The 27,011-nt window shown below is 44.7% G+C and overlaps 1 protein-coding gene and 1 long non-coding RNA gene across 2 annotated transcripts in view; both read right to left on the bottom strand.

Moving 5' to 3' along the window:
* LOC104552591 (protein mono-ADP-ribosyltransferase PARP14) overlaps positions 1-26,531 on the bottom strand; it is a 34,006-nt gene extending 7,475 nt beyond the window's left edge. Inside the window, 25 exon segments of the mRNA XM_062005152.1 lie at positions 29-265; positions 1,864-2,900; positions 2,903-3,209; positions 3,299-3,381; positions 3,848-4,108; positions 4,222-4,280; positions 6,011-6,108; positions 6,348-6,913; positions 8,063-8,350; positions 9,184-9,358; positions 10,228-10,373; positions 10,859-11,467; positions 11,548-11,754; positions 12,081-12,248; positions 13,485-13,547; positions 14,163-14,312; positions 14,983-15,046; positions 15,391-15,612; positions 15,854-16,090; positions 17,687-19,974; positions 20,995-21,231; positions 22,657-22,917; positions 25,091-25,124; positions 25,215-25,354; positions 26,318-26,531. Of these exon segments, the coding sequence (XP_061861136.1) occupies positions 29-265; positions 1,864-2,900; positions 2,903-3,209; positions 3,299-3,381; positions 3,848-4,108; positions 4,222-4,280; positions 6,011-6,108; positions 6,348-6,913; positions 8,063-8,350; positions 9,184-9,358; positions 10,228-10,373; positions 10,859-11,467; positions 11,548-11,754; positions 12,081-12,248; positions 13,485-13,547; positions 14,163-14,312; positions 14,983-15,046; positions 15,391-15,612; positions 15,854-16,090; positions 17,687-19,974; positions 20,995-21,231; positions 22,657-22,917; positions 25,091-25,124; positions 25,215-25,354; positions 26,318-26,510 (8,130 nt within the window). The 5' untranslated portion in view covers positions 26,511-26,531.
* On the bottom strand, positions 4,024-6,510 carry LOC133626391 (uncharacterized). The gene is made up of 3 exons (XR_009819477.1): positions 6,423-6,510; positions 5,885-6,108; positions 4,024-4,108 (listed from the first exon to the last, which is right to left on the bottom strand). It is a non-coding gene; the product is annotated as an uncharacterized LOC133626391 (long non-coding RNA).
* Positions 26,532-27,011: the final 480 nt, after the last annotated feature.

Raw genomic sequence — 27,011 nt, 5'->3', positions numbered from 1 at the left:
CTTTCTTTTTTTAGTAGTTGAAATGTACCTTCAGGGTCTGTCCATTTCCTCCATCCCACACTGGAAGTATGGCATGAAGCACAGACTTGCAGGCCAGAGCACCTCCACTGGTGCAGACCACACTCCCTTCAGCAGCCGCCTGTTTTTGTTTTTCACTGTCAAACTCTGTTTGGAGAGCTGGTCCAGCCTTTTCCAGCAAGGCTTTGCAAAGAGGCCCCACACCAAACTTCAGATCTGTGCCAACACTGTTGACAATAACATCTGCCTGCAACAAAATCACAACAAAAATATCTGTAGCCAGACTTCAAGTACAAATGTGCATCGAGACCAAAAGCACCACCAAAGCAACACACAGCAAGAAAATCATGATGCTGAGGGAGAAAGAACCTGGTTTTCTGCACGGCTTCTACATAGTCAGTATTCCTGGACTTGTAGGAAACCTGCAGTAGGCAGCATCAGACTTACTGTGAGTACCAACACCAGAGGTATATACATGTGAGCAGGTCATTCACCTATCCCTGCATCCAGAGCTGTCAAGCCCTCAGTGGAGGTCTGGCTGTGACCCACCTCGTGCTAAGCAGATGACAATGTCTGGGCAAGTGAAATAGACTCCAGAGGCTGGGTCTTTCTCATCCCCTCTCCCCAGACCCAGCTCTTCCTACACTTCCCTCTGAAGAACTGTTGCAGTATTGCTCCTTCTTCTCTAGCACCATCACAGGATGCAAAACACATGTATTGCATAAGGTACACATAATACAGAAGGTGTACTGTCCCTTTCATATTCTCTGAGGTGGGGCTGTCTATACCTTACCAGAAAAGCACCACCCCACGCACAAAAACGAGGTGAAAGGAAGCTGTTGTGCTCTCATAAAGTAAAACAGGCAAAGCCTCCAAGTCTGGCATTTACTTAACTTTTTATCACCTCAGATGTTTCAATTCTAAAGTTCTTTAAACATGTACCATACAGAGGGGGGTTTTACATCTAGTCTTGCTCTTTCACTGGAATAGACTTTTACAGGCACCAAAATGACAACTGAGGCAAATCCCATTGAAACAACAAGTCAATTCTAATTTAAGGAGACTTTCAACTCCCAAAGTTTAAAAATCAGAGGCTGTTGAAAAAAGATGCACTTTGCATCACTGAAGGAAAAAGAAACATAAGGGAAAGAAACTATGTCAGAGGTGTAGACTGAGTCTTGGTGGTCTAGATAAGCAGTAGTTAAACTTTTTGTTAGCAAAAAGAATGAAAAAGTAGAATGAAGTGAGAAGAAGATCAGCAGAATCACATTTAGCCTTTGGCAAAGCAATCTAAGAATGTAGTCTTGTATTTTCTGCAGCCCAGTAACTTCTTCACAGCCTGTGTCTTTAACTCATCCAAAGAGAAGGGAACTAAAAAACAACTCAGCCACGGCCTCCAGCTTCAGGCTTTTTATCACTGTTAGCATGACTTTCAACAGCAGCTCAGACGGGGGCTGATTTCCCATAACATCCAAGGACAAAACCCTAGACAGCTACAGATCACATAAATACTTTTGGAAAGTACTTTAGTTCAGAAAAAAAAAAGATTTAAAACAAGCAAACTGCTTTACATGTTGACCTTAGATCTAGAGAATGAATAAACTCTAGCTGGGAATGAAACACCCTGAAATTCACGCCTACCCACCAGAAACAGATGCAGTGACAGTTCCCAACCTGAACTCCAGCAGTTCTGGGAGCCTGCAACCTTGTTTAGCCAGCACAGAACTGGTTTCCTTAGGTAGCAATAGCCTTGTCAAACAACAGAACCCTTTGTCCTTCCTTTTCTATTTAACTTTAAAGATCTTCACACCAAATGAGAGAGGAGGCAGACAATTAAAGCCTTACCGTGGCTTCCTGAACATTTTTCTCCTCTACTCGGATGCAAAGTCCTTCACCTGTCCTGACCATCTGCAGATCCTCTTTTCTGTTCTCCTTCTGGCTTGGCCTCAGTTTATAGGTTTTCAAGTAAGGTATCCTCAGCATTGGGGAAGATGACTTAGCTGTAAACACTTTTTTTACTATCTCAATCACAGACCGAACTGTTTCTCTTGCATCACCCACAAGATGAATCTCCTTCAAGCTGCTGTCCTCCGTGTCTTCCAAGGTCTCCTTGATGGAAGACACAATTGAATAGGTGCACAGTTCCAGTGGGAAGCCAAATATCCCCCCACTTGGAGTGGGCAGGGCTATAGAACTATGATTAAATGCTTCAGCAAGCTGCAGACTTTTCTTCACTGTCTTTTTCAACAAGTCCTCACACTCTTCTGCTTCCTCCTTCCTCCACCTGGGCCCGACAGCATGAACGACATTCTTGCAGGGGAGCTTCCCGGCGCCTGTGATAACTGCACACCCAGGCTGTAAACTCCCCTTCTTCCTCACCAGCTCATCACACTCCTCTTGCAGCTCTGGGCCAGCTGCTTTTAGCAGCACGTCAGCAAGGCCACCAACAGGTTCTAAGTCTTCGCTAGAGGGATTTACCAGCACATCAACAGGGTAATTACACAAGTTACCTTTGTACACTGCTACCGCAGCTCCATCTGGCAGCACTTTCTTGTAGTAGAGCTTCCTTTTCTCTTTATCAACAACTTTTTTGCCCTTCTGTTGCTGTTCTCCATCTTCCTCCAGCCTAATCAAACACCGAAATTTCTGCTTTGCCTCACAAACACATGAATCTTTCCTTTCAGTGAAGAACTCTTTGGCTCCCGGCTTATCAATGGGCACATTTTTTGAGTAAAGAGATGAGAGAATTTCTTTGAATGTGGTGACTGCTTTTGGCACTTCTGCTTTTGGTCCACTCAGGTAAATAGACAGTGTCTTGGTGTCAAAACATACTGCCACACCTTCCCTCCTCCATTCAAGACAAACTTCAGATTTGTCCTCTCTACAAACTGCACCACCACCACCGACCTGGCTGGGATTACTTCTTCCACGATTGTGTATCTACCTATAAAATCATTGAGCTTCTGATAAACCTCTGTTACACCTGGAGAAAAGCCAGCAATAATCACTTTAGTTTCTTTTCCAATGTGTTCATCAATGATTACTTTTTGCTGGGAGGAATTGTACTTCTTGCACAAGGAGGCCCTCTCCGTTCCGCATGTTCTCGAAATAAACTGTGATGTAGTCCCTGGAAACACCGTCCGGGATGTTTTCAGCCTTGATGCTCTGGGTCGACTCAAGAAGCCTGGCAGTCATTTTGAATTCTTTAACTCTTTTGTTCTGTAAGCATCTTTTGACAAATTCTACAGTATCTGTAAACAGAAACGCAGTGTGAACTGACCACGTCTCCCTGCCTTGCTATCAGAGCCCGCTGGCACTTCTGGATATCGACTGGGTCAATGTCTCCCTGTATCTGGAGCAAAACTGTGTTAGGAAAAAGGGAAAATGCACACAGCCGTGTTACTCTGCTCTTCACTACCACTGTCTCTGTTCCTCTCTTATTCATCTCATGGATAAACTCTGCACTTCTCCCTGCCTCACCACCTTCCCAAACAGAGACTTTATACACTTCAATAACTTGCAGAACACATCTCCACACTCACTCCACTTCAGAGCCTTCTCCCTCTAACCCAAAATGATACAGAGACAGTAAAACACTCTCATCCAATTTCAATTAATGTGCACACCTCCACTTCTCTCTCTTTCCCATGCAACACTTGGATCAGAAGCATTTTCACAGAGCTCTACACGAGTCTCATATCTTTCTTAAGAGACTGCAGTCAGGCACTTGCTTTAAACTCTGAATCTCTAACAGGAGAGGAACCAAGCTCTGAAAGCTATTACTGCTCCATACAGGCAGAAATGAATCATGGTGTTCACCCTGTCTTACCAATACTTTTTATGAAGGTAGCTACAGCAACATTTCCTTCAGGTATCACTTCCACAGTGAAGTCCTCATTTACTACCAGGTCACTGATGTTCTCCAACAGCATATAGAAGCATTTGGGACTGCAATGTTGTACGTCTTCAAACACCACTGAAGGTGAGGACCCCGCAGGCTTTTCTGCCACATTCACTGCAGAGGCAGCTCCCTCCTGGAGCTCACTACTTGCAATAGAGCTCTCTGTTTTCTGCAGGGCTTCTGCATCACCTTCAACAGAAAGAGAAATAAGCCACGTGACACATTGCTACACATTTCCTGGAATAAACAAATTTTGCTTGCCCTTTCTCTCCTTTCCCAAGAAAAGAGATCACTTGACCAACCAAATTCTGCAGGGTATCGCTGGACGCTTTGGATTCCAAAATGGCCCAAATGTGATATTCTGCAAGGCCACAAGAAGCTGCTCTGGTGGCATGAAAACGGCCAGAAGTGAACAAGCAAAGATCACTGGTACATTTCCAGGTCAGGGAAACAACACAAAATCCATTGAGATAATTGCTGTGGCTGCTCAGGAGTTGGTAAGGGTTGTGAGAGACCCTGCAGCCTCTGCATCAGTTTACAAGAATAAAACAGCAACAGAACTAGCTGAGGATAACATGCATGCACTGCAGACTGGATAAAAAACATCCCAAAGCAACAAAAACCCTTTCACTTTACTTTGGATACACCCTCCCAAGTAATTATACTCTTAATCACATAGCCTTTGAACCATTCTTTCAGGGTATTTGACATTAGGTTATTTCTTAAGGATAAGAAACATATCATAGAATCGTTTCAGCTGGAAGAGACCTTTAAGATCATCGAGTCCAGCCTTTGTCCCAGCCCTATCAATCATCATTTATGCCTTGAGAATGTGATGGCATTCTTGACAGACAAAGTTTAAAAGTTCAACTCAAACTTAAAACCACACAGGGTGTAATCAGAAGATAAACAGCGTGCCACAGCATTTTGCCACCACGTACATCCCACAGCCTCACTGCTTTGTGAACGACTTTATTGCTCCACTGATACAAACCTAGACTGTAAGAAAAAGGTTTTGGTTACAAACCTCTCCACAAATACACATTACTGGGAAAAGATTTATCTTTATAAGGAACAGAATGCTGAGTAATATCTATACTTTCTTACACTTTCTGAAGTTGATTTTGCAACGTTTCTCCTTTGTAAGATGTGTTCATTATACACACAACTCTGACTTAATAAGCCAAAGTAAGATTTAGGAGATGTCTGCAGACTCACGATGTACTTTCTACAGTTACCAAAGTGTAAGAAATGAAATAAAAATCCTCAGGGTTGCTATTATGAAGAGGAAGGTGAACAAAACCAAAAGCTCTCTACCCTTTCACCTTCAAAAAACCTCTACAAGAGCATTTCTACAATATCAACTCAATGGAAAAAAAACTGCAAACAGTTCAACAGGGTTCCCATCTGCAATCCCTCCCCTCAGGCATGGATGGAATTTTCATCTACAATCACCTCCTCTGTAGCTTGTGGAAAAAGTTTGTTCTGAACACAACAAAAAACAAAAGTCACCCAGCAGCACCTTAAAAGCATTAACTACCAAGTTCCATGTTGTGCTATAGCAGAAGAGCACAAACACCGACTTTCCAAGAAATTCAAGCCTTATCAATGTACTTAGGAAATACTTCATTCCGGTTTTCCCACGTTTTGTTGTTGCAGTGACAAAACGAGAAGGGAGCCAGAATTCATTCTCATGTACAGCTTCAAAGAGGCTTTAAAAACTACACACATGACACTCACTGAAAGTTCTGCACCTTGGGACATAGCAAACACCTGCCAAACAACATTTATTGGAACACAGGAGGTGTTTAGAAGGGAGGCATAATCTGTACACAAAGCTTTGGTTTCACAGACTACGGGATATGAAACTGCTGGGATTCAAAGCCTTTAATTACATAGGCCTTACACTTACCACAATACATGCAAACTATGTACAAACAAAAAGGTGAAGCAATGACGACATACCTTTATAAGGTGACTTTTCTCAGGTAGCAAACTGTATTTGGCAAACAAAACAAAAGGAACAAGCTTCAATTAACAGGATTTCCACTCTCATGTGGGGGGGAAAAAGTTGCCACAAATGACACTCACTCCTCAACACTTGTGTCGTATATAATCTTAATTCTCAGCTGCTGATCCACATTTCTCTTCAAGACGCGGTTTTCCTTTAGAGGAACTCGATAGACAGCCTGGCAGGGAGACGAAGCAGCCGGGGGATGAGGCAGCTCGCCTGGCCGTTCACACCAACAAGCATTCCCAAACCCTTCTCGTCTGCGGCAGCAGCTCTTGTCTGGTTTTAAGCAAAGCCGCTTCCCGCCCTTCTCCTCCCACGCTGCCCTCACCCGGCCGCCGCCCGGGGGCCACAGCCCGGGGGTCCGCGGGGCCAGAGCCCGCTCAGCCCGACCCGGGCAGCCCTGAGGGGACGCACCCAACGGCGGGAGCGGCAAACGGAGAAGCCCTCGCCGCCCGATCCCCGCCTGACAACCGCCCGCGGCTGCCTCACCTCTTCGCCGCTGGGCACGCGGTGGTGACAGGACGAGGACGAGAAGGGCGAAGGGGCGGCGGCGCGGCCGCAGCCCAGCAGCGCGGCCATGAAGGCGACGAGCAGCGGCCGAGAAGCTCTGGGCCGCCCGCCGCCCGGCTCGGCGGCCATCTTGGACTGGCCTTCCGCCGCGTCGCCATGGAGACAGCGCCGTGCGCGGCGGCTGCGGCCAATGGGCGAGCGGGGAGCGCGGGAGGCGGCGGGGCCGAGGCCGAGGCGGCGGGCGCTCTCGCTGTGGCGCGGCTCCGCCAGGGCCGGGCGCGGAGCGGGGGTGAAGGTGAGGCGGGGCAGGGCAGCGCGGAGCCGGGCAGAGCGGCCCACGCAGCGCGAGGATGCGGTGCCGGGCGATGACGCGCTGGCGGGGCGGCGGTGCAGCACCGTGCAGAGCACGGCAGGGAGATGCGGTGCGGTGTGAGGCCACGTAGTTAGGTGCAGTGGGGTATGATGCGGCGCTGCGCGAGGCACCCAAGTGCGGTGTGAGGCAGTCCAGCTAGGCCGCATGCAGCATGGGCGGGGAGCTCTGCGTGCCATTGCTCTGTGCTGGTCAGAGCACCCATACGGCGCCGTTGCATCGCTGCTGCTACAGCCTTTTTCAGGTTGGAGTGCCAGAGCCTCAGCGAAACCCCTCACTCTCCCCCCAGACTGAGCTCCTCATCCCTGGGAGTCCTGCACCTTGAGGCCTTTGCTCCAGCCTCTGAGTCTGAAATCACAGAACCACACAATCGTTTAGGTGAAACAATCTCTACAAAATAAGGAATCATTACGCTAGCTTTGAACTGTTAATTCAATTAATAATGACTAGCAGCTACAGTCCTGTGTAGTAAGTATTCCTCTAACCTATTGCCTACTTAAACAGAAAACCCCTATTCTTTTCCTGATTGAGACTGTCTATAAAATACATTTACAGTTCCAATCGTATCATTCTCTTTCACTCTACTTTCCGAGTTTGCCATCAGCTTCTCACTATAGCAGCACTGTAATATATCCAAATGTAAAACAGCATTTCTACTTGAAGTGTGTTCCTTTGTGGAAATGACTCAGTGGTAAGACAGATCAGTTTGAAACTACTTTTATTAAAACCATATGAATATGGCTTTTGATTAGATGTTGTAGGATTCTCACTGTCAGTAAGTGTACAGCTTGCCAAGATGTACAAATGCCATTACCTATATGCTTTACAAAGCTTCAAAAGGCTTCACATGGTTTAAGCATGGTATTTGAGCTATGCCCTTGTAGATGCAAAGCGTTTTTCAATGCTGGATTCTCTTTCTTCAAGGCTCTTAGCACCAACAAGAGTGGATGCCTGAGGATGAATGAAAAGTGCTAGTGAACGAGGTTGTTTTCCCCAACAGGGAATATTTTACAGATCTCCTCCCAGGCAGCCAGCCACTTTGTTCTTCATGGTGAATACTGGAAATAAGACTATGTATACGTGCCCTGACCTACCTTCCTACCTGGATGATTTGAAGACATTTATCTATGTGTGTGGTTGAAATATGACTACTTAGCTTAAGCAGCCTCGTGGTGAACAAGAATCATGAATTGCCCTGTTAATTCCCACCTGTCAAAGGCACTAAAATTTTCCAGCCTAAGAGCATTCTATTTCTTGAAAGTAATAAGATATTCAGGGTATGCCTGAATGTCATGAAATATGACAAACATTTTTGGGTTATTCACATCATCAACCACGCTGTCATAGAGGTCAGTAGGATCTGCTGGACTTTTTGGTGGTGGAGTGATTAGTCCTCTGCTCCCAGTGCAGTAATGCCCAGTGAGGACTCGAGCCAAGTACATGTATTTTGTGCCATTCGTGTCTGGGCTGGAATAAATATCCTGAGCAGAATAACTTGCATCCACAGCAAAATAGGTTCCATTCCCAATGGCTGCATCTGTTTGGAAAGACAGCATTTTCAAATACAGTTAGTATTCTTATTGCCATAAAAATCTTAAAAGCTCTCCTTTAAACAGCAAGTTCAAGTCATAATCCTTTGCATCAGAATGAAACTTAGATGTCAAGTATCAACACCCAGGTTTTGACTGCCCCTTCCTATGGGGAAAAGGATTCCTCTCTCTGTTTAGCCTTTAGACTATATGCCTGTAATTACTGCCTGTACGCCAGTAACACTCCACAGCAAGTGAGAGGACTCACATTTGTCTCAGATTTCTTTTTTTATGATATTGGTAGAAAGCTGTTCAAGCCAGACAGGCTTTTAAGCAGACAGACTTTCTTATCTGTCTGCTCTGAACTTCAGACAGTTTTGCACAGCTGTCCAGCCTGTCAGAAGGACATGTGCCCCTCCCATCATAAATGGCTGAGATGGAGAGGCTGAGAGAGGACATAGGGATTAAGGGCCCTTGATGCTTCTTCTAAGAAAGGAGCAGAAAGTAGCATCTAGTTGTCAGTGTCTCAGCTGGGGATGCTGAACTGCAGTCCTTATTCCTTTCTGTAGACAGATCTCACAAAACATTCCTCAAAAGCTGCCCAGGCCTGACTTCAGAGTAGGTGAGCTTTTTCTGATACCCCCTAGTTGACAGTATTCATCAACAAGGGATTAAGTGAACAGGTTAGTTCCTCTGTCCATAGACATTGTGCTCAGGAATTATTTTTCACTTTATTCTCCAACTTCATTCAGTCTTTCTGTTGTGTTGTCAGCAGTGCAGCACTGACACTCCCTAGGACTACACACATCTAGGAAATTAACTGCTTTGGGTAATGACTCACCATTCTTTCCAACAAAGCCCCGATTAAATCCATTGTAGTTGATTGTGCTCAAGGAGGATGCAGCTGTCCCATGAAACAGCAACTTCTCATTGCTTTGGGCTTTGTTCTTTGCATCAAGAGCATTTTTTTTCATTTGATATGTCTTCCAGAGGAAGGAATTTTGTATTCTTTCAATCTGTAAAGTTACAAAACAGAACTATATTTATACTGTTTGGGACCAATATATATAAAAATGATTGGTGGGAGGACAGATGTTTCTGTCTCCCTATGACAACAATGTGAATATAGCTCAGGGGAAAACTGATTCAAAGAATAATCTTTAAGGCACTACTGTAAGAGTTTTCCATTTTAAATGGAAAAGACTTCATGTCATAACCTTTTTTTTTCCTATTGTGTAGTTGTATTTTGTTTTACTTGTGGCTTTGTGACCATGCTCATTGCATCCCATGATGGAAGACATTTTTTCAGGCACATATTCTCATTCTTAGTTTTATTGTATTCTCTCCTGTTTATCACCCCTCCTCATTCTGAATAATTCCATCTCCTCCCTGGCAATTAAATCTCTGCATTGTGTCACACACTTTTCAACAAGGAGGATCAAATCTTCACACTTCGATTAAAACCAACAGTGTAACCTGAAAGGCTCTGGGACTGACAGGGAAGAAGTAGTAAAACAGTTAAAAGCTTCATGGCCAGTGTGCAAGGACTTTGTATTTTCCTTTGCATTCTGAATGTGTTTGCCCATGCTTCCATTTCAATATAGAATTTCCTAAGTGGAAATTCCACATTAACCAGTGGACACCACATTAGTTGAACACAGAGTCAGCCTGGAGGCTGATGGTCATTGCTTTTGCATTATTAAAGGACAGAAATAGCAGGGCCACTTTTAGGAAACTTGATTTATATCCACCACCTTGCGCAGCACAAAGAGACAGACATATGAAAGGCACATTAGGTTGCAGACCCTTACAAACAAACCCTTAGAAAAGATATTGCTTTCGGCCCAAGAATTCACTTCCCCTCCCCTTCCCCCTAGGATTTCACCTTCTGTATAACAAAGTTGGGGCAGGTTTTCTTGAACATTTTCTGAACGTCCAGATATTCGTGATGTGATTGCTCGAGATTCACCAGTTTGACCGGTTCCTTTTGCATCATTTCCCAATGTGTAGGGAGCTCTATCGACTGCTTATCTGCAAAACAGAGACTACATCATTATCACAGATACCTCACTCAGTTTTGAAGGCAAGTCTTACAAACCAACTGCATATAGAGGGCTGAGGGGACAGTACCTTGTGCGATCCTTTAGTCCAAGAATACTCTCTTCAGTCCATCACTGCTCTGTAACTGACTCTTAAGGCTTTACATTTTCCCTAATCCAATTGTCCCCATACCAATATCTAAGGCAACTTTGAAAACCACAGAAGAATTCTGCACATTCTTCATGCGACACCTCCTTTGTCAGAATTAAGCAGGAAAGTCACGCTCATTAGTGAGACACATACATATAATCCCTGTTCTGATTTCCGTCATACTTGCCACTAATTCTGAGACTAAAAGCTGTCTGTGGAACACCTTCCTACTTTGGAATACCTGAGGTTGCATTTCTCAGAACTATCATTCAGTAATCACCACTGAAGTTGGGGCTTTTTTTTAAATTAACAAAGCTGCAATTTACCTTTATTCTTTGGCACACGTTGAATGGTTATAATATTCCCTTGGTCATCATTAGCCTGGAGAGTATTCAGATCCACCTTGTAGTTCTTCTTGTTAATTTTGACGGTAACATGTGGTTTTTTAGCTATTTTGGCATCCTCCAGCTGCATATTTGTCAGTTTATCAAAAGGAACAAAGCTATCGTTGTTTCCTAGACACCTCCATTCTACAAGGTTATAAACAAGTTCTGCCTTGGCTTGTTCTTCTTCAGCATCTTTAATTTTTTGGATCATTTTCTGAACTTCGACAGAAACAAAACAGACGTCCCTGCTAATCCCAGAAATTATAATGCGAGGGGGGTAAAGTTTGTTTTCAAGCTCAATGGTAACATGCCGCCTTCTCTGGAGATCTGCCAAAGTGTCAATCTGCATCTCATCAAATCTTTCAATTAGCTCATCTGAAATACTGGTTTCAAACTGCTCCTTTAAAATTAGATTTTTTATCCAGGACTCAGTTGCATCCACATCTTCTTGGCTTTCTCCACAGATCTGAAATACAGCTAAATTCACTTTCTTCTCCAAACAAACAGGCTGCTTCTTCTCAGGGGATTGAGTTTTGCCCCAGAAAAATGCTGTGAAGAAATATGTGTTAATTCTTAGTTTTAAATAAAATACCTTTAGCTCCACGTACACAGAAAACCCATCTACTTACACTTAAACATAGACATCCACGAATCTGCTGTGGCTGAATCTGAATCTTCTCTTTTCTTCATGCTTTCATAAAAGTCTTGGAGCATCTGTGTCTGGAAGATGACGATTTTAACTTTTTTCAAATGCTGTACTGCTGTCTTGCTTTCAAATTCCACTATAGCATCCAACATGTCGTCAGCTACCTTTGCTGCACTCTTTCCTGCTTGACCTAAACAAAAATGAAAGGCACAATTTAAGTGCTCTTCACTGATACAAGGCAGCATCCCTAAAACACAGACCATATCCCCGGCTCATACAGACTGCTGTCCCTCTCTCCTCCCCCATTGTGATTTCTGGCCAAAGCCCCAGGCTTAAGCTCAGCTTTACACTTCAGCCTGTGAGCTGCCAGAGGTGACAATGTACACAGACCTGGGAAGCCCTTCTGGGACTCATCCCTTGTTTACTCTGAGGCTTCTTGAGCAAATCTACTATCTTCTACACCAGAAGTATTATCCTTCCCCCCACCACCCATCGCTTTCCCAAGAAAAGGCAAACCTGTTCCAATCGCTGGGAAGGCGACAGATTTGTACATCTTCAGCTCACACTCATTAAGCACTTTAGAGATCTGATTCTTCACATTGTGATCATGAACCAAGTGGATGATTTTATTGCACAACAGATTTCCACCTTGTGTGGTGATAAAGCCACTTTGAGACTGCCCAGCTGGGGAAGATAAGGCAAAGAAGGAGACATAACATTTTCAAAGTGGCCCTCTCTTCTGACAAAATAGCTGCTTATACTGATGTTAGAAAAGAAGTGGCAGAAGTGGAATGAAATCCCCTGCATGCTGTATTATCCTGGGTTTAGTTGACTAGTTTTCTCTGTAAATATTCTCCTTGCAGAAAGCAGATAAAGTAATTGTGCTTCCTGATTTCCCCACACCTCTGCTACAAATCAGTTTCCTGTTGAGTAGATCTTAAGGATCCAATACAGCTCACTTTTATTTAAAAGCATGCCAATAGAATATGCACAGTTAATTTATATGGAAATCCCTTCTTATGCCACTTATTCCCTGAAAGCTCAAATTCTTACTCTGCAGCTGAATGGTTGAAATAATAGAATTCAGATAACAACCAACTGATCTAAGAACTGTGGTAAGGCACCTTTAAAAAGACAGGGTTTTTTCAGAGTATTCATGTTTGATTACAAACACCTCAAAATGAAGTCATACTGTGAGGATGAGTGTACTGATGAACACAAGAGTTACATACCACTTGACTGATCACAAAGGTAATGACTGATTTAAGATCACAGAATCCAGTTCAACCCCCCCTGCCAGAGCAGGGCCACCTAGAGTAGGTCACACAGGAACTCATCCAGGTGGGTTTGGAATGTCCCCAGAGAAGGAGACTCCACAACCCACCTGGGCAGCCTGTTCCAGTACTCCCTCACCTGAACAGTGAAGAAATTCTTCCTGGTATTACTTTGGAACCTCTCATGTTCCAGCTTGTACCCATTGTCCCTTGTCCTATCACTGGACATCACTGAGAACAGCCTGGCTCCATCCTCCTGACACCCACTCTTTACATATCTGTAAACATTAATGAGGTCACCCCTCAGTCTTCTCCAAGCTAAAGAGCACCAGCTCCCTCAGCTTTTCATCATAAGGGAGAAGCTCCACTCCATCATCTTTGTGGTTCTGCACTGAACTCTCTCCAGCAGCAGCCTGTCCTTCTTGTGGAGATTAGGCTGATAAGAAGGGAGAACCTGCAAAGCCAAAGGCTCAGGAAAAACAGAACACATTCTGTGCTCACAGAGGCCAACGAGAGTGAGTTGGGATTTTACTGCCAATTCCTGAGTGAAAGCTATTTAATCAGATAAAACAATGATACCATCAGAGAATTACAAACCAACTTTACATAAAATAAACCCCAAACAAAATAGTGTGCTTTATCATACCATGTTGAGCACATTCTGCTTGGACTTGGGAACCAGCAGCATCCACAATTGCTCTGAAGACCCCTTAAATTACAGAAGAAAAGCAGACACATTCATTAACTCAACTGCGCTGTTTCTCCTCAAAGCTCTTCCCAGTTTCTGTACTTTACAAATATCCCAAATCCTCATGTGGCAAGATCCCACAAAGTGCAAAAATCTTTGCCAGTGCCCCTAAGTACCCTCCATGACATACTGCCTTCATTATTGATCAGAATCACTTCTATTTCATCATTTCACTCGCCAATAGTATGTCCCTCACCAAACTCTCCAATTGCTTTGAATTCAATCCTCTGATGTCTTTCATGCTTGCAATTCACAGTCTCACCAAAGAATCCTCAGAATTATCCAGAGGAGTTTTTCAGGATGACATTTGATCTAAAACAATCCCTTTTATTTCAGCATTTTTGGTTTTGAACACGAAAAATCTGATACGATGTCTTGCTTCTGGTTTAGTAATTTGGAAACTAAACATTCAGGACACATAAAAAACCTGTTTAACATCTATGTCCTGATTAACCACAGCTGTCTCTCTCATCTGAAAAACACCTCATACAAGTTTCACATATCAACAGTTTTCCCCTGCCCTCTTAAAATCTGTCCCATATTTATCATTAAAGGACCACACATTCAATACAGTACCTGACGGGGAATTGAATGTCGCATTTGACACGCTTACAATAACCTCTGTATCTTCCTTGGTAATGTCTCCACTCATTACTTGGAGTGTAATGGAACCAATCTGCATTTCATAAACTCCCAATACTTCAGTTGAAACAAGCCTAATGGAACCTGCATGGGAAAGAAAAATACCTTAAAACACTTCTCCTCTAGTGTGGGGTATTGTTATCTTCCAGTGAGAGGAACTTCAACTTAACCTTTTAAGGCATATGCTTTAGAGCAGTTTGATGGACCTAGAGAGTTTCTGCCTTTCTCTCCACTCCATTTCTGAAAGCAGGAGGACACAGCAGTCTTCCTGTTCAAATATTGTGAAAGTGAAACCATTTTGATTCCTGTAAACTCGTGCAATACAAATTCAGAACAGAGTCCTGTGGTTATCTGACCTGATCAGCTCTGTAAGCATTTCCTGAACCCTTACAAGAAATGGGAGTATCCAGCTTGGGCATTTCCAGTAACAGACATCCCATTTGTAAATTATTTCACCTGTACCCTCACAGATAACAGAGAGTCCTTTTCTTCTAGTCTAAACTTCTCTAATTTGTATTTTATCTGCATAGTCTTAACTGTATCTCACTGATACAGCAGCTGAGAAGAGCTATATATTCTTATGAACAAACCCCTGCTGCTATTCATATGGTTTTTGCTGTTGTGTCACAACAGTCCATCAGAGGAAAAAGAAAATTGCTGCTTGATGACATTTCACCTGTTTCCTGATGCAAATAGACCACTTCACAGTATTTACATTCTCCCATGTCCCACCTCACACCTCTACAAAACTTACCTGACTTTGGTGCTGCAGCACTGGAACTTTCAGCTGCCCTGCGTTGTAGTTCAGTGGTAAAAGCCTAAGAAGGGGAAAAAAACAGTATTTCAGAGTTTATCCACTGAATATTTCCACAGTTAGCATTAACAGTCCTGTTGTTCTTGCTGAGCCATTTGACACATTAGACTGTCATGTTTAGGTATCAAGACTCAGTGTGGACACTGTGGTAATAGATACTGGCTTTGCATGGCCAGAACTCCTCTCTCAAAAGATGAGCAAGCATCTACAGTTGTTTGCAGTGCCAGCAGCAGCAGCCCACGGCAGGAAGAAAGTGCTAAATTATGAACTTAAGGAAAAAAAGTAACTACAGTATAGTTGAAGTACAACTAGAACAGTATGTGACATCTTTGACTGGAGAAGAACTACCTGGACGTTATCCACATCTTTTGGATTCAAGAGAAAATTAACCTCCTGGAGAGTCTTCCGAGTGTGACTACTGCTGAACTTGAATACCACATCAAACATCAACTTAGAAACAATGGTTTTAGGAAACCCAAATCCACCAGTCCCAATAGCTGGGAAAGTGATTGATTTCAGTCCAAGTTCTTCAGTTTTCTTCAAGCAGGAATGGATTACGTTTTCTAGGGTCTGTAAAACACAGCAAAGATATTGTCTTTCTGTAATTAAAAAAGGCATCATTTACTAGGAGCTCCACAGAGATTACACCGGTATGAGAAAAAGCTCTCAGTGCATCAAGGCATCTTTCAAGGGCACTCCAACAGAAGCCAATGGAGTTAAGTGTTCTAAACTATTTTAAAGCCTAATGCCTCAGGACAGGATCCCAAATAAATATGTTTTCTACTTTCTTTTTTTAGTAGTTGAAATGTACCTTCAGGGTCTGTCCATTTCCTCCATCCCACACTGGAAGTATGGCATGAAGCACAGACTTGCAGGCCAGAGCACCTCCACTGGTGCAGACCACACTCCCTTCAGCAGCAGCCTGTTTTTGTTTTTCACTGTCAAACTCTGTCTGGAGAGCTGGTCCAGCCTTTTCCAGCAAGGCTTTGCAAAGAGGCCCCACACCAAACTTCAGATCTGTGCCAACACTGTTGACAATAACATCTGCCTGCAACAAAATCACAACAAAAATATCTGTAGCCAGACTTCAAGTACAAATGTGCATCGAGACCAAAAGCACCAACAAAGCAACACACAGCAAGAAAATCATGATGCTGAGGGAGAAAGAACCTGGTTTTCTGCAAGGCTTCTACATAGTCAGTATTCCTGGACTTGTAGGAAACCTGCAGTAGGCAGCATAGACTTACTGTGAGTACCAACACCAGAGGTATATACATGTGAGCAGGTCATTCACCTATCCCTGCATCCAGAGCTGTCAGTCCGTCAGTGGAGGTCTGGCTGTGACCCACCTCGTGCTAAGCAGATGACAATGTCTGGGCAAGTGAAATAGACTCCAGAGGCTGGGTCTTTCTCATCCCCTCTCCCCAGACCCAGCTCTTCCTACACTTCCCTCTGAAGAACTGTTGCAGTATTGCTCCTTCTTCTCTAGCACCATCACAGGATGCAAAACACATGTATTGCATAAGGTACACATAATACAGAAGGTGTACTGTCCCTTTCATATTCTCTGAGGTGGGGCTGTCTATACCTTACCAGAAAAGCACCACCCCACGCACCAAAACGGGGTGAAAGGAAGCTGTTGTGCTCTCATAAAGTAAAACAGGCAAAGCCTCCAAGTCTGGCATTTACTTAACTTTTTATCACCTCAGATGTTTCAATCCTAAAGTTCTTTAAACATGCACCATACAGAGGGGGGTTTTACATCTAGTCTTGCTCTTTCACTGGAATAGACTTTTACAGGCACCAAAATGACAACTGAGGCAAATCCCATTGAAACAACAAGTCAATCCTAATTTAAGGAGACTTTCAACTCCCAAAGTTTAAAAATCAGAGGCTGTTGAAAAAAGATGCACTTTGCATCACTGAAGGAAAAAGAACATAAGGGAAAGAAACTATGTCAGAGGTGTAGACTGAGTCTTGGTGGTCTAGATAAGCAGTAGTTAAACTTTTTGTTAGCAAAAAGAACAAAAAAATAGAATGAAGTGAGAAAAAGATCAGCAGAATCACATTTAGCCTTTGGCAAAGCAATCTAAGTATGTAGTCTTGTATTTTCTGCAGCCCAGTAACTTCTTCACAGCCTGTGTCTTTAACTCATCCAAAGAGAAGGGAACTAAAAAACAAATCAGCCACGGCCTCCAGCTTCAGGCTTTTTATCACTGTTAGCATGACTTTCAACAGCAGCTTAGACGGGGGCTGATTTCCCATAACATCCAAGGACAAAACCCTAGACAGCTACAGATCACATAAATACTTTTGGAAAGTGCTTTAGTTCAGAAAAAAAAAAGATTTAAAACAAGCAAACTGCTTTACATGTTGACCTTAGATCTAGAGAATGAATAAACTCTAGCTGGGAATGAAACACCCTGAAATTCACGCCTACCCACCAGAAACAGATGCAGTGACAGTTCCCAACCTGAACTCCAGCAGTTCTGGGAGCCTGCAACCTTGTTTAGCCAGCACAGAACTGGTTTCCTTAGGTAGCAATAGCCTTGTCAAACAACAGAACCCTTTGTCCTTCCTTTTCTATTTAACTTTAAAGATCTTCACACCAAATGAGAGAGGAGGCAGACAATTAAAGCCTTACCGTGGCTTCCTGAACATTTTTCTCCTCTACTCGGATGCAAAGTCCTTCACCTGTCCTGACCATCTGCAGATCCTCTTTTCTGTTCTCCTTCTGGCTTGGCCTCAGTTTATAGGTTTCCAAGCAAGGTATCCTCAGCATTGGGGAAGATGACTTAGCTGTAAACACTTTTTTTACTATCTCAATCACAGACCGAACTGTTTCTTTTGCATCACCCACAAGATGAATCTCCTTCAAGCTGCTGTCCTCGGGGTCTTCCAAAGTCTCCTTGATGGAAGACACAATTGAATAGGTGCACAGTTCCAGTGGGAAGCCAAATATCCCCCCACTTGGAGTGGGCAGGGCTATAGAACTATGATTAAATGCTTCAGCAAGCTGCAGACTTTTCTTCACTGTCTTTTTCAACAAGTCCTCACACTCTTCTGCTTCCTCCTTCCTCCACCTGGGCCCGACAGCATGAACGACATTCTTGCAGGGGAGCTTCCCGGCGCCCGTGATAACCGCACACCCAGGCTGTAAACTCCCCTTCTTCCTCACCAGCTCATCACACTCCTCTTGCAGCTCTGGGCCGGCTGCTTTCAGCAGCCCGTCAGCAAGGCCACCAACAGGTTCTAAGTCTTCACTAGAGGGATTTACCAGCACATCAACAGGGTAATTACACAAGTTACCTTTGTACACTGCTACCGCAGCTCCATCTGGCAGCACTTTCTTGTAGTAGAGCTTCCTTTTCTCTTTATCAACAACTTTTTTGCCCTTCTGTTGCTGTTGCTGTTGCTGTTCTCCATCTTCCTCCAGCCTAATCAAACACCGAAATTTCTGCTTTGCCTCACAAACACATGAATCTTTCCTTTCAGTGAAGAACTCTTTGGCTCCCGGCTTATCAATGGGCACATTTTTTGAGTAAAGAGATGAGAGAATTTCTTTGAATGTGGTGACTGCTTTTGGCACTTCTGCTTTTGGTCCACTCAGGTAAATAGACAGTGTCTTGGTGTCAAAACATACTGTCACACCTTCCCTTCTCAACTCAAGACAAACTTCAGATTTTTCCTTCTCTACAAACTGCACCACCACCACCGACCCGGCTGGGATTACTTCTTCCACGATTGTGTATCTACCTATAAAATCATTGAGCTTCTGATAAACTTCTTTTACAGCTGGAGAAAAGCCAGCAATAATCACTTTAGTTTCTTTTCCAATGTGTTCATCAATGATTACTTTTTGCTGGGAGGAATTGTACTTCTTGCACAAGGAGGCAAGAAGTTTCTTCCACTGCTCCTTTTTGATGACCTCATCGTCCTCCATGACGATGCACTTAGAGTCTAATCCTGTCTTTATTTGCTCTTCTGCTTCTAAAAGATCTTTGGAAGCATTTCCAAATAGCAACACAGTATCACCGTCGAGCTCATAAAAAGTGTTAATTTTTTTCTGAGTGAATAATGTCTCTGACATTGTTTTATTATCTACACGCTCTAGATAGTAGAAAACATGGGGATCGATGGCAACTGACGTACAGGGCATATTCAATACCCTTTCCAGTAAGTCAGCTTTGATTTTATATACTTCTGCAGGTAATCCACACAACTGAACAGTTTTTTTGGTGTCATCATAAAAGATCTTTAAGCAGGGATACTCTTTGTGAATGTTCTCTTCCAAGCCAGCATTGTGCAGAACGCTGTACTTGCCTGCAACCACTGACACAGAGATCTCAATGCTTTGCTTTTCCCTTTCGCTTTGCTTCATGGCTTTTTCCATGCATTCCCTCATGTCTTTCTCTGCGCTGTCCACTGCTGCTCTGTGGCCTGCAATCACTACCATCTCCTCAGAAATATCAGTTACCATCAAAGCAACGTCTTTCACCAGCCTGGTTTTCACCTCTTCCCAATCCACTGACTTCAGTTTACATTTGATAGCTACGTAATGTGCCATGATGCGTGAGAACTCAGCAGAGGCATCCTGCTTCCATGTCTTGATCAGCTTAACCACTGGCTTTTTCTGCTCTGAGAGAGATGAGGAGGGGCACAAAGTAACTTCTGGGTGTGCACAGTCTGCCTGGGGCCATTCCAACTCACAGTGGCAAATTGCCATTTCCTGCTTTATGTCTTGGATCAGTTTGGGCTCCCTCTGTAAAAACTGCCAGACATAAGGATCTATTGGCACCCCAAAGGGCTCTGGCATCTTGATAGTTGGTCTTTCTTCTCCATAGAGAGCAGTTCCCAGGGAGTGGTAATATGGATACACAGAGATTGGTGTCTGTTCCAGCAAATGCTGCTTTTTCAAGACAGTGTTTACATCTAAAAGTTAATGCACAAACATACAAACACATGTGTATCAGTAACTTCTAATCAAGCAAATGACTCTCTGCTTAGAATTATTACACTTAATAAAGTAACTTTCTCTGGTTTTCCTTTTTTTTTTTTTCACTTGAAAGATCGATTTTGATGTCTTTCTGATTTCTAGAACAATCTGTAGGGGACAAGATTAGAGGCTTGTGCCTACATTTACCTGTACAGCTACAACTTGCTTGCGTTTCCTAAGGAAACCCTACCACAGAGCAGGGCTTTATCAAAGTACTACTATGAAATGCTATCTACTCTCAAAACAAAACTCTTGTGCCAGTGCATTTTTACTTTGTTGTTGTTGATGTTTCAGTTGGACTGCACAAAAGAAAGGAATCACAATGTTGGCAGGGTCTTACAACCAGATTACAGTTATTCAAAGCACACAGTAACTTAACATACAAAATATGCTTAAGCAAATCCTGAGAGTCAGACAAAAACTAATCACCTGGCAGAAATCTTTAAATGAAGGAATCTACGAAGCCAGGAGTCTCCTAACACAAAGATATTTACCAGAAGTTGTGCAGACACCAATACAGGACAGGGATTCCACACAAGGACTAGAAACTGGACTGTTCTTTAAGTCTATTCTTCCCTGATAATGAAGATACTTGACCTTAATTAGTTTCTGAAAGCTAACTGTGAAAGATGAAGTCATTGACAGATCCTCTACTTGTAAACACAATTAATGTTGTATTGCAGATGAAACCCTCTGTCAACACAGGAAGACCAGTAGTGGGAATAACCCATCCACGAAGCAGGCATTCAAATGAACCTCTGGTCAAAAGACAGAATGATTCTGAAGCCCTGGCCATGTAGCAGTATTTCTGAAGCCAGAGCACCTCCCAGGAACAGGATGATGTACACTGGCCTCAGCGAGAGCAAACCAGGCTTCTCCCAGTGCCCAAATTTGCAGTTACTTTCTTTCAGATGCCCCTCCTGGGTGCACTTTGGTCAGGCAAAGGCCAGTGTTACCTTTGGGATCACAGAAGGTGATGATAGCCGAGTTCTCCTCAGGGAAGAGCTGCACATCTGACACAGGGCCCCCTCCATTCCGCACGTTCTCAAAGTAAACTGTGATGTAGTCCCTGGAAACACCATCCGGGATGTTTTCAGCCTTGATGCTCTGGGTCGACTCAAGAAGCCTGGCAGTCATTTTGAATTCTTTAACTCTTTTGTTCTGTAAGCATCTTTTGACAAATTCTTCAGTATCTGTAAACAGAAACGCAGTGTGAACTGACCACGTCTCCCTGCCTTGTGCTATCAGAGCCCGCTGGCACTTCTGGCTATCGGCTGGGTCAATGTCTCCCTGTATTTGGAGCAAAACTGCCTCTGGTGCCAAATAACTGTGTTGTAAGGAAAAAGGGAAAATGCACACAGCCGTGTTACTCTGCTCTTCACTACCACTGTCTCTGTTCCTCTCTTATTCATCTCATGGATAAACTCTGCACTTCTCCCTGCCTCACCACCTTCTCAAACAGCGACTTCATACGTTTCAATAACTTGCAGAACTCATCTCCACACTCAGTCCACTTCAGATCCTCTCCCTCTAACCCAAAATGAGATGATGAAAATGAAACACTCTCATCCAATTTCAATTAATGTGCACACCTCCATTTTTCTCTCTTTCCCATGCGACACTTGGATCAGAGGCATTTTCACAGCTTCTTTTAAACTCTGAATCTCTAATAGGAGAGGAACCAAGCTCTGAAAGCTATTACTCCTTGTCATGGTTTTGCCCAGCCAGGGGAAAGCAGAAAAAAACCCCACGAGAGTGCTTGCTGCCTCCTCCCCGTCCCGGCAGAACTAGGGGCTGGAACTGGAGCAAAGGGGAAAAGCCCGAGGTGGAAATGAGGACAGTTTAATAGAACAAAAGAAGTTAAGGAGGAACAGCTGTAATGACAAATGAGGGTATATACAAAAGGACTGGTGTGTGACACAGTTGCTCACCACTTGGGACCCGACCCGACTGACTGCTCCAGTCCAGCTGCCAAAAACCGCGCGACCCTGGAAGAGAGCTCCTCCCAGCCAGCTCCCCCACTATATACTGGGCATGACGTCAGGATGGGATCGAGTACCTGCTGGCCAGCCTGGGTCAGCTGCCCCGGCTATACCCCTTCCTAGTTCCTCACAGCAGTTAACTCTATCCTAGCCCAAACCAGGGCACATGCCAAATAACTATGTTATAAAGTGAAAACGCACACAGACACGTAACTCTCTGCTCTTCACTGCCACTGTGTCTCTGTTCCTCTCTTATTCATCTCTTGGATAAACTCTGCACTTCTCCCTGCCTCACCACCTTCCCAGAGACTTTATACGCTTCAATAACTTGCAGAACACATCTCCACACTCACTCCACTTCAGAGCCTTCCCCTTCTAACCCAAAATGATACAGAGACAGTAAAACACTCTCATCCAATTTCAATTAATGTGCACACCTCCATTTCTCTCTCTTTCCCATGCAACACTTCGATCAGAGGCATTTTCACAGAGCTCTACATGAGTCTCACATCTTAAGAGACTGCAGTCAGGCACTTGCTTTAAACTCTGAATCTCTAACAGGAGAGGAACCAAGCTCTGAAAGCTATTACTGCTCCATACAGGCAGAAATGAATGATGGTGTTCACCCTGTCTTACCAATACTTTTTATGAAGGTAGCTACAGCAACATTTCCTTCAGGTATCACTTCCACAGTGAAGTCCTCATTTACTACCAGGTCACTGATGTTCTCCAACAGCATATAGAAGCATTTGGGACTGCAACGTTGTATGTCTTCAAACACCACTGAAGGTGAGGACCCCGCAGGCTTTTCTGCCACATTCACTGCAGAGGCAGCTCCCTCCTGGAGCTCACTACTTGCAACAGAGCTCTCTGTTTTCTGCAGGGCTTCTGCATCACCTTCAACAGAAAGAGAAATAAGCCACGTGACACATTGTTTATTCCAGGAAATGTGTAGCAAATTTTGCTTGCCCTTCCTCTCCTTTCTCAAGAAAAGAGATCATTTGACCAACCAAATTCTGCAGGGTATCGCTGGACGCTTTGGCTTCCAAAATGGCCCAAATGTGATATTCTGCAAGGCCACAAGAAGCTGCTCTGGTGGCATGAAAATGGCCAGAAGTGAACAAGTCAGATCACTGGTACATTTCCAGGTCAGGGACATAAATAACACAAAATCCATTGAGATAATTGCTATGGCTGCTCAGGAGTTGGTAAGGGTTGTGAGAGACCCTGCAGCCTCTGCATCAGTTTCTTGGCCCATGTGTGCAGGGATAACAGGTCTGAACACAGCTCGGGACATCCACAGGCACCACAGGCCACCAGTAGCTCTGCACCACTTGGTGCAAAACCTGACAACCTCCATGCCCTGCCATCACTGTGGCATGACAGTACTAAAGGACCCACGTGCAAAGAAGGCTGGCAGGGATGCAACAGACTTTTGCAGATAGATAATGTAACAGGGGTGCCCAGCAAGTACCCCAAAAGTTCAGTAGCTGCCAGAGGAAGGCACATCTCCAGCTTTGCAGACAGATGAGGGTGGAGGTGGGAGAGAAGCTCTGAGCATGAACAACATGCTCCTCCATGTGCCTGAGTAAATTCAAAGTGTCACCCAGGTTTGCTGTGACAAAACCCACCAACAAGTCACAGAAAACAGCAATCTCAGAGCACTGCAGGGGACTGACACAGGCTGAAGGGCACCCCAGGGTGCCCAGATTTGCAAACAAAGGCAGCTTTCCACTCCTGCCCCAGTGAACACAAGCAAGAGCATCTGCCCCTCTCAGTTTGTTGAGTCAGCACATCCCTGCACCATGGCACAGAGATGAGCATCAGATGAAACCCTAGCATTCACCACCCTCAGTGTAAACCTCCAGAGCCACTCTCAGAGGACATACATAACTGAGGGACAGGAACTTAGTGAAGCAGTTGTACACCCAGCCAGGGATGGGTGGCAGGGGTAAGGTCTCTACTTCTTTTTGCTCAAGAACACCCAAAAATCCCTGAATCCCAGGAGAGCACCCAACAGCTTGCCCACGGGGGGCTGCCCCAAGGAGAGAGAGAGACAGGGTGGGAAGGCTGGAGCAGGTTGCAGGATGGCTCTGCCCATTCGCCTCCTTTACAAGCTCTCTCAGGGTACAACAACAACTGATATCAAACCCAAAACACAGAAGACAGCTGCCCTTGAAGGCATAAGCCTATCAGCATAAGCACGAGGAAAACAAAAGAAATAGCTACAGAAATAATAGCTCTAAGGATGCTAGTTACTAATTTCTAGATCACTGACAAGAAGTATCTGCTCCACCATGTGTCCAATGAAGAAAGCACAAAAAAGCCAAACCAAAAAGCTAGGATGACACACTGAAGCAACTGAGAGCAGTATCTGATGATTTCCAGAGTCCTCTCCAGTATAACTAAATATAGTAGACAACAGCTTTTGAATATCTAATTGTGAAAGGAAGAAAACCAGCCCAAAACAGCACCAAACAGAACTTCATACAGAAAGGAAAAGACAGGGGATCATTGCTGAGGAACTTCTTGGTCTGTCTTGGGGCTGGATATTCACAGAGTATGTTTGGGTGTGCAGTACTGTTTTCTAGATTGCTTTCTGAATCATACAGCTGAGCAGAATACTGCTGAAAGAGGACCTAACCAAAGTCACTGAGGTACTGGGGAGATGCACCACTAGCCTTTACAGACTCTCCTAACTGTAGGGAGCACAAAGGCACCAGGCCTGGGATTAAGACTTTCAGTCTAGGGGTTTCTACAAAGATCTTACCTTGGAGCAGTTACGAAGGATAAGGGAACTAAATCCCTCTCTGGAGATGTTCCTCTGATTAAAAACGCTATTTTATAAGCTAAAACCAGGTGCATGGTCTAAGTCTGGCAAGGTGAACTCCATCCTTGGTGACCAAGTCTACAGTGTCACTGATCAAACATCTTTCCATGTTATCACCTGAGCCAGGCTGCCAAACTCAGAAACTTTCAGCACAACTCCCCAAGGAACTCGAGAGATGGATGGAGAAAAGCTCCCACATGTTCATTTTGTGAGGAGTGTACATGGAGTGTAACATCTTACCTTTTGTTTGAAGGCTGCTTGAGGCCTCCAGAGACTAAAATAAAATGAAAGCAAAACATCAGTGATCAATTTGACTCCCTCATGTGATTTCAAAGCTCTGCCTAGGATTACAATTTTTATTCACCTCTGTGGGAATTAACTTTTCTTCAAATGTCTCCTCTTCAACAGCCAGTGCAGTTTCAGGCTCTGTGACAATTAACTTCAATTCTTGGTTTTCTCCCAAACACAGCTTGTGAAACTCTCTCTCAAGAACTCGTTGCTTCACTAAATAAAACCAAAAACCAATCTGAAGAGAAATACAATCTGAAGAGAAATGCAACTGACAATCTGAAGAGAAATACAACTTCACATTTCATAGCACTTTTTCACCATTACATTAGGACACATATACTGGCCCACAAAATGAAAGATGCAGCACACTTGAGGCCTTCCTTCTGAAAAGAAACAGAACAGTAGAGGATATTATTTCTTAAAATATAAAGCCACCAAAGACACCAGGCTCAGCTCCACCACACATTTCCTGGGTGGTGCCTGGAGGGCAGCTTCACACTGGGGCTGCAGCATGAGGATCCTGGTACCAGCCACTGTGCCTTGCATATCCTTTTCCAGTAAGTCAAAACGGCTTGGGACTGTAGCTGGGTGAGTCAGCCACTGGGATCCATGAGAAGGCAGCAGAAAAAAAAGTGTACCTATATATACACACATGTATATAATATACACATAAGTGCAGCTAAATGCGTTCACCTTGCTGCAAGTTTATATCATAGATGCATATTGTGCAAGTCATATTTTTAATATCTGTAACTAGAGCATTTATCAAGTTAACATAAGCTTTATTATTTCAAGAGCAATCTAGGGAATGCTACTGTGCATGGAAATTAATCTATACCTGGTAGGATATATTTATTAAATCACAGCCTAGAGTCACTCAAAATGCAACCTAGAGGCTAGCACCAACACCGAAATTAAGCATCTCTATAAGCAAATACGCTGTAGTGCACACTGTGGGATGTATACGGCATGTTACAGACTTGTTTACGGCACACTGGACGCAGCATACCACGCAGTAATTGCCGGTACATACACTGTAGCTCGCAGGCAGCCAGGCCCCGTGGGTCAGGGCCCCCCACCCGCCCCGTCGGTAGGGGGCTGCGGCCGCAGCCTCTCCCCGCGCCCGCCCGGCCAGGCCCCGGCCCCGCCGCCCCTCACCGCCGCCCCGGCGCTCACCCTCCGGCCGGCTGAAGCAGATGAGGAGGTGCCCGGGGCTGGGGCCGGCCCGCAGCTCGCACTCGCCGCCGCCCGAGCGCTTCTGGCTCTGGAAGTAGCAGAGCAGCTTCTTCCTGAGGGCAGGCGGCGGCTCGGCGGGGCCCCAGTCGCCCCTCAGGAGCAGCGGGAAGGAGCCCGACGGCTGCCCGGCCATAGCTGCCCCGACGCTCCCCTTTCGCTTTCGTTTCTCGTCCCGGCGCGGCGGGGAGGGGAGGGCCGGCCCCCGCGGCCTTTCCTGGCAGGCTGCGGCAGCCGCCGGGCCCCAGCAGGGTCCCGCACCGGGACGGACTCGCCCTTCTCCCGTCCGGCTGCTCTGCCGCCGGCTGTCGCGACACGGGCCGGCTCCCGCGACACGCCGGTCACAGCTTCACACCCGTGCCCGTACTCACCTTTCCCCACCAGAATTTCCTAAAACATCCAGAGGCCTCTCAGGCGCTCCCTTCGTGGTGTAAAATGTCCTCTCTCCCGGTGCTGGGAGCTGGAAGCTTGTCACACTGCTCTTCCGCACCCCTCTCCCTCTTTCCATTGCAAAATACTCGTTTGGAGAAGCGGTGCCTTCTACTCTTCACCTGAGCCCAGCACTACAGGTTCCTGCCCAATGTAATCACAGGTGAAAAAACACCTTTGTGTTCACCACAGCTTCTTGATGATGAAG

Source organism: Colius striatus, chromosome 11 (genome assembly GCF_028858725.1).
Source record: "Colius striatus isolate bColStr4 chromosome 11, bColStr4.1.hap1, whole genome shotgun sequence".
Lineage (NCBI taxonomy): Eukaryota > Metazoa > Chordata > Aves > Coliiformes > Coliidae > Colius > Colius striatus.
Note: the sequence above shows the minus strand (reverse complement) of the source record. Positions and strands in the feature narration are given on the sequence as shown.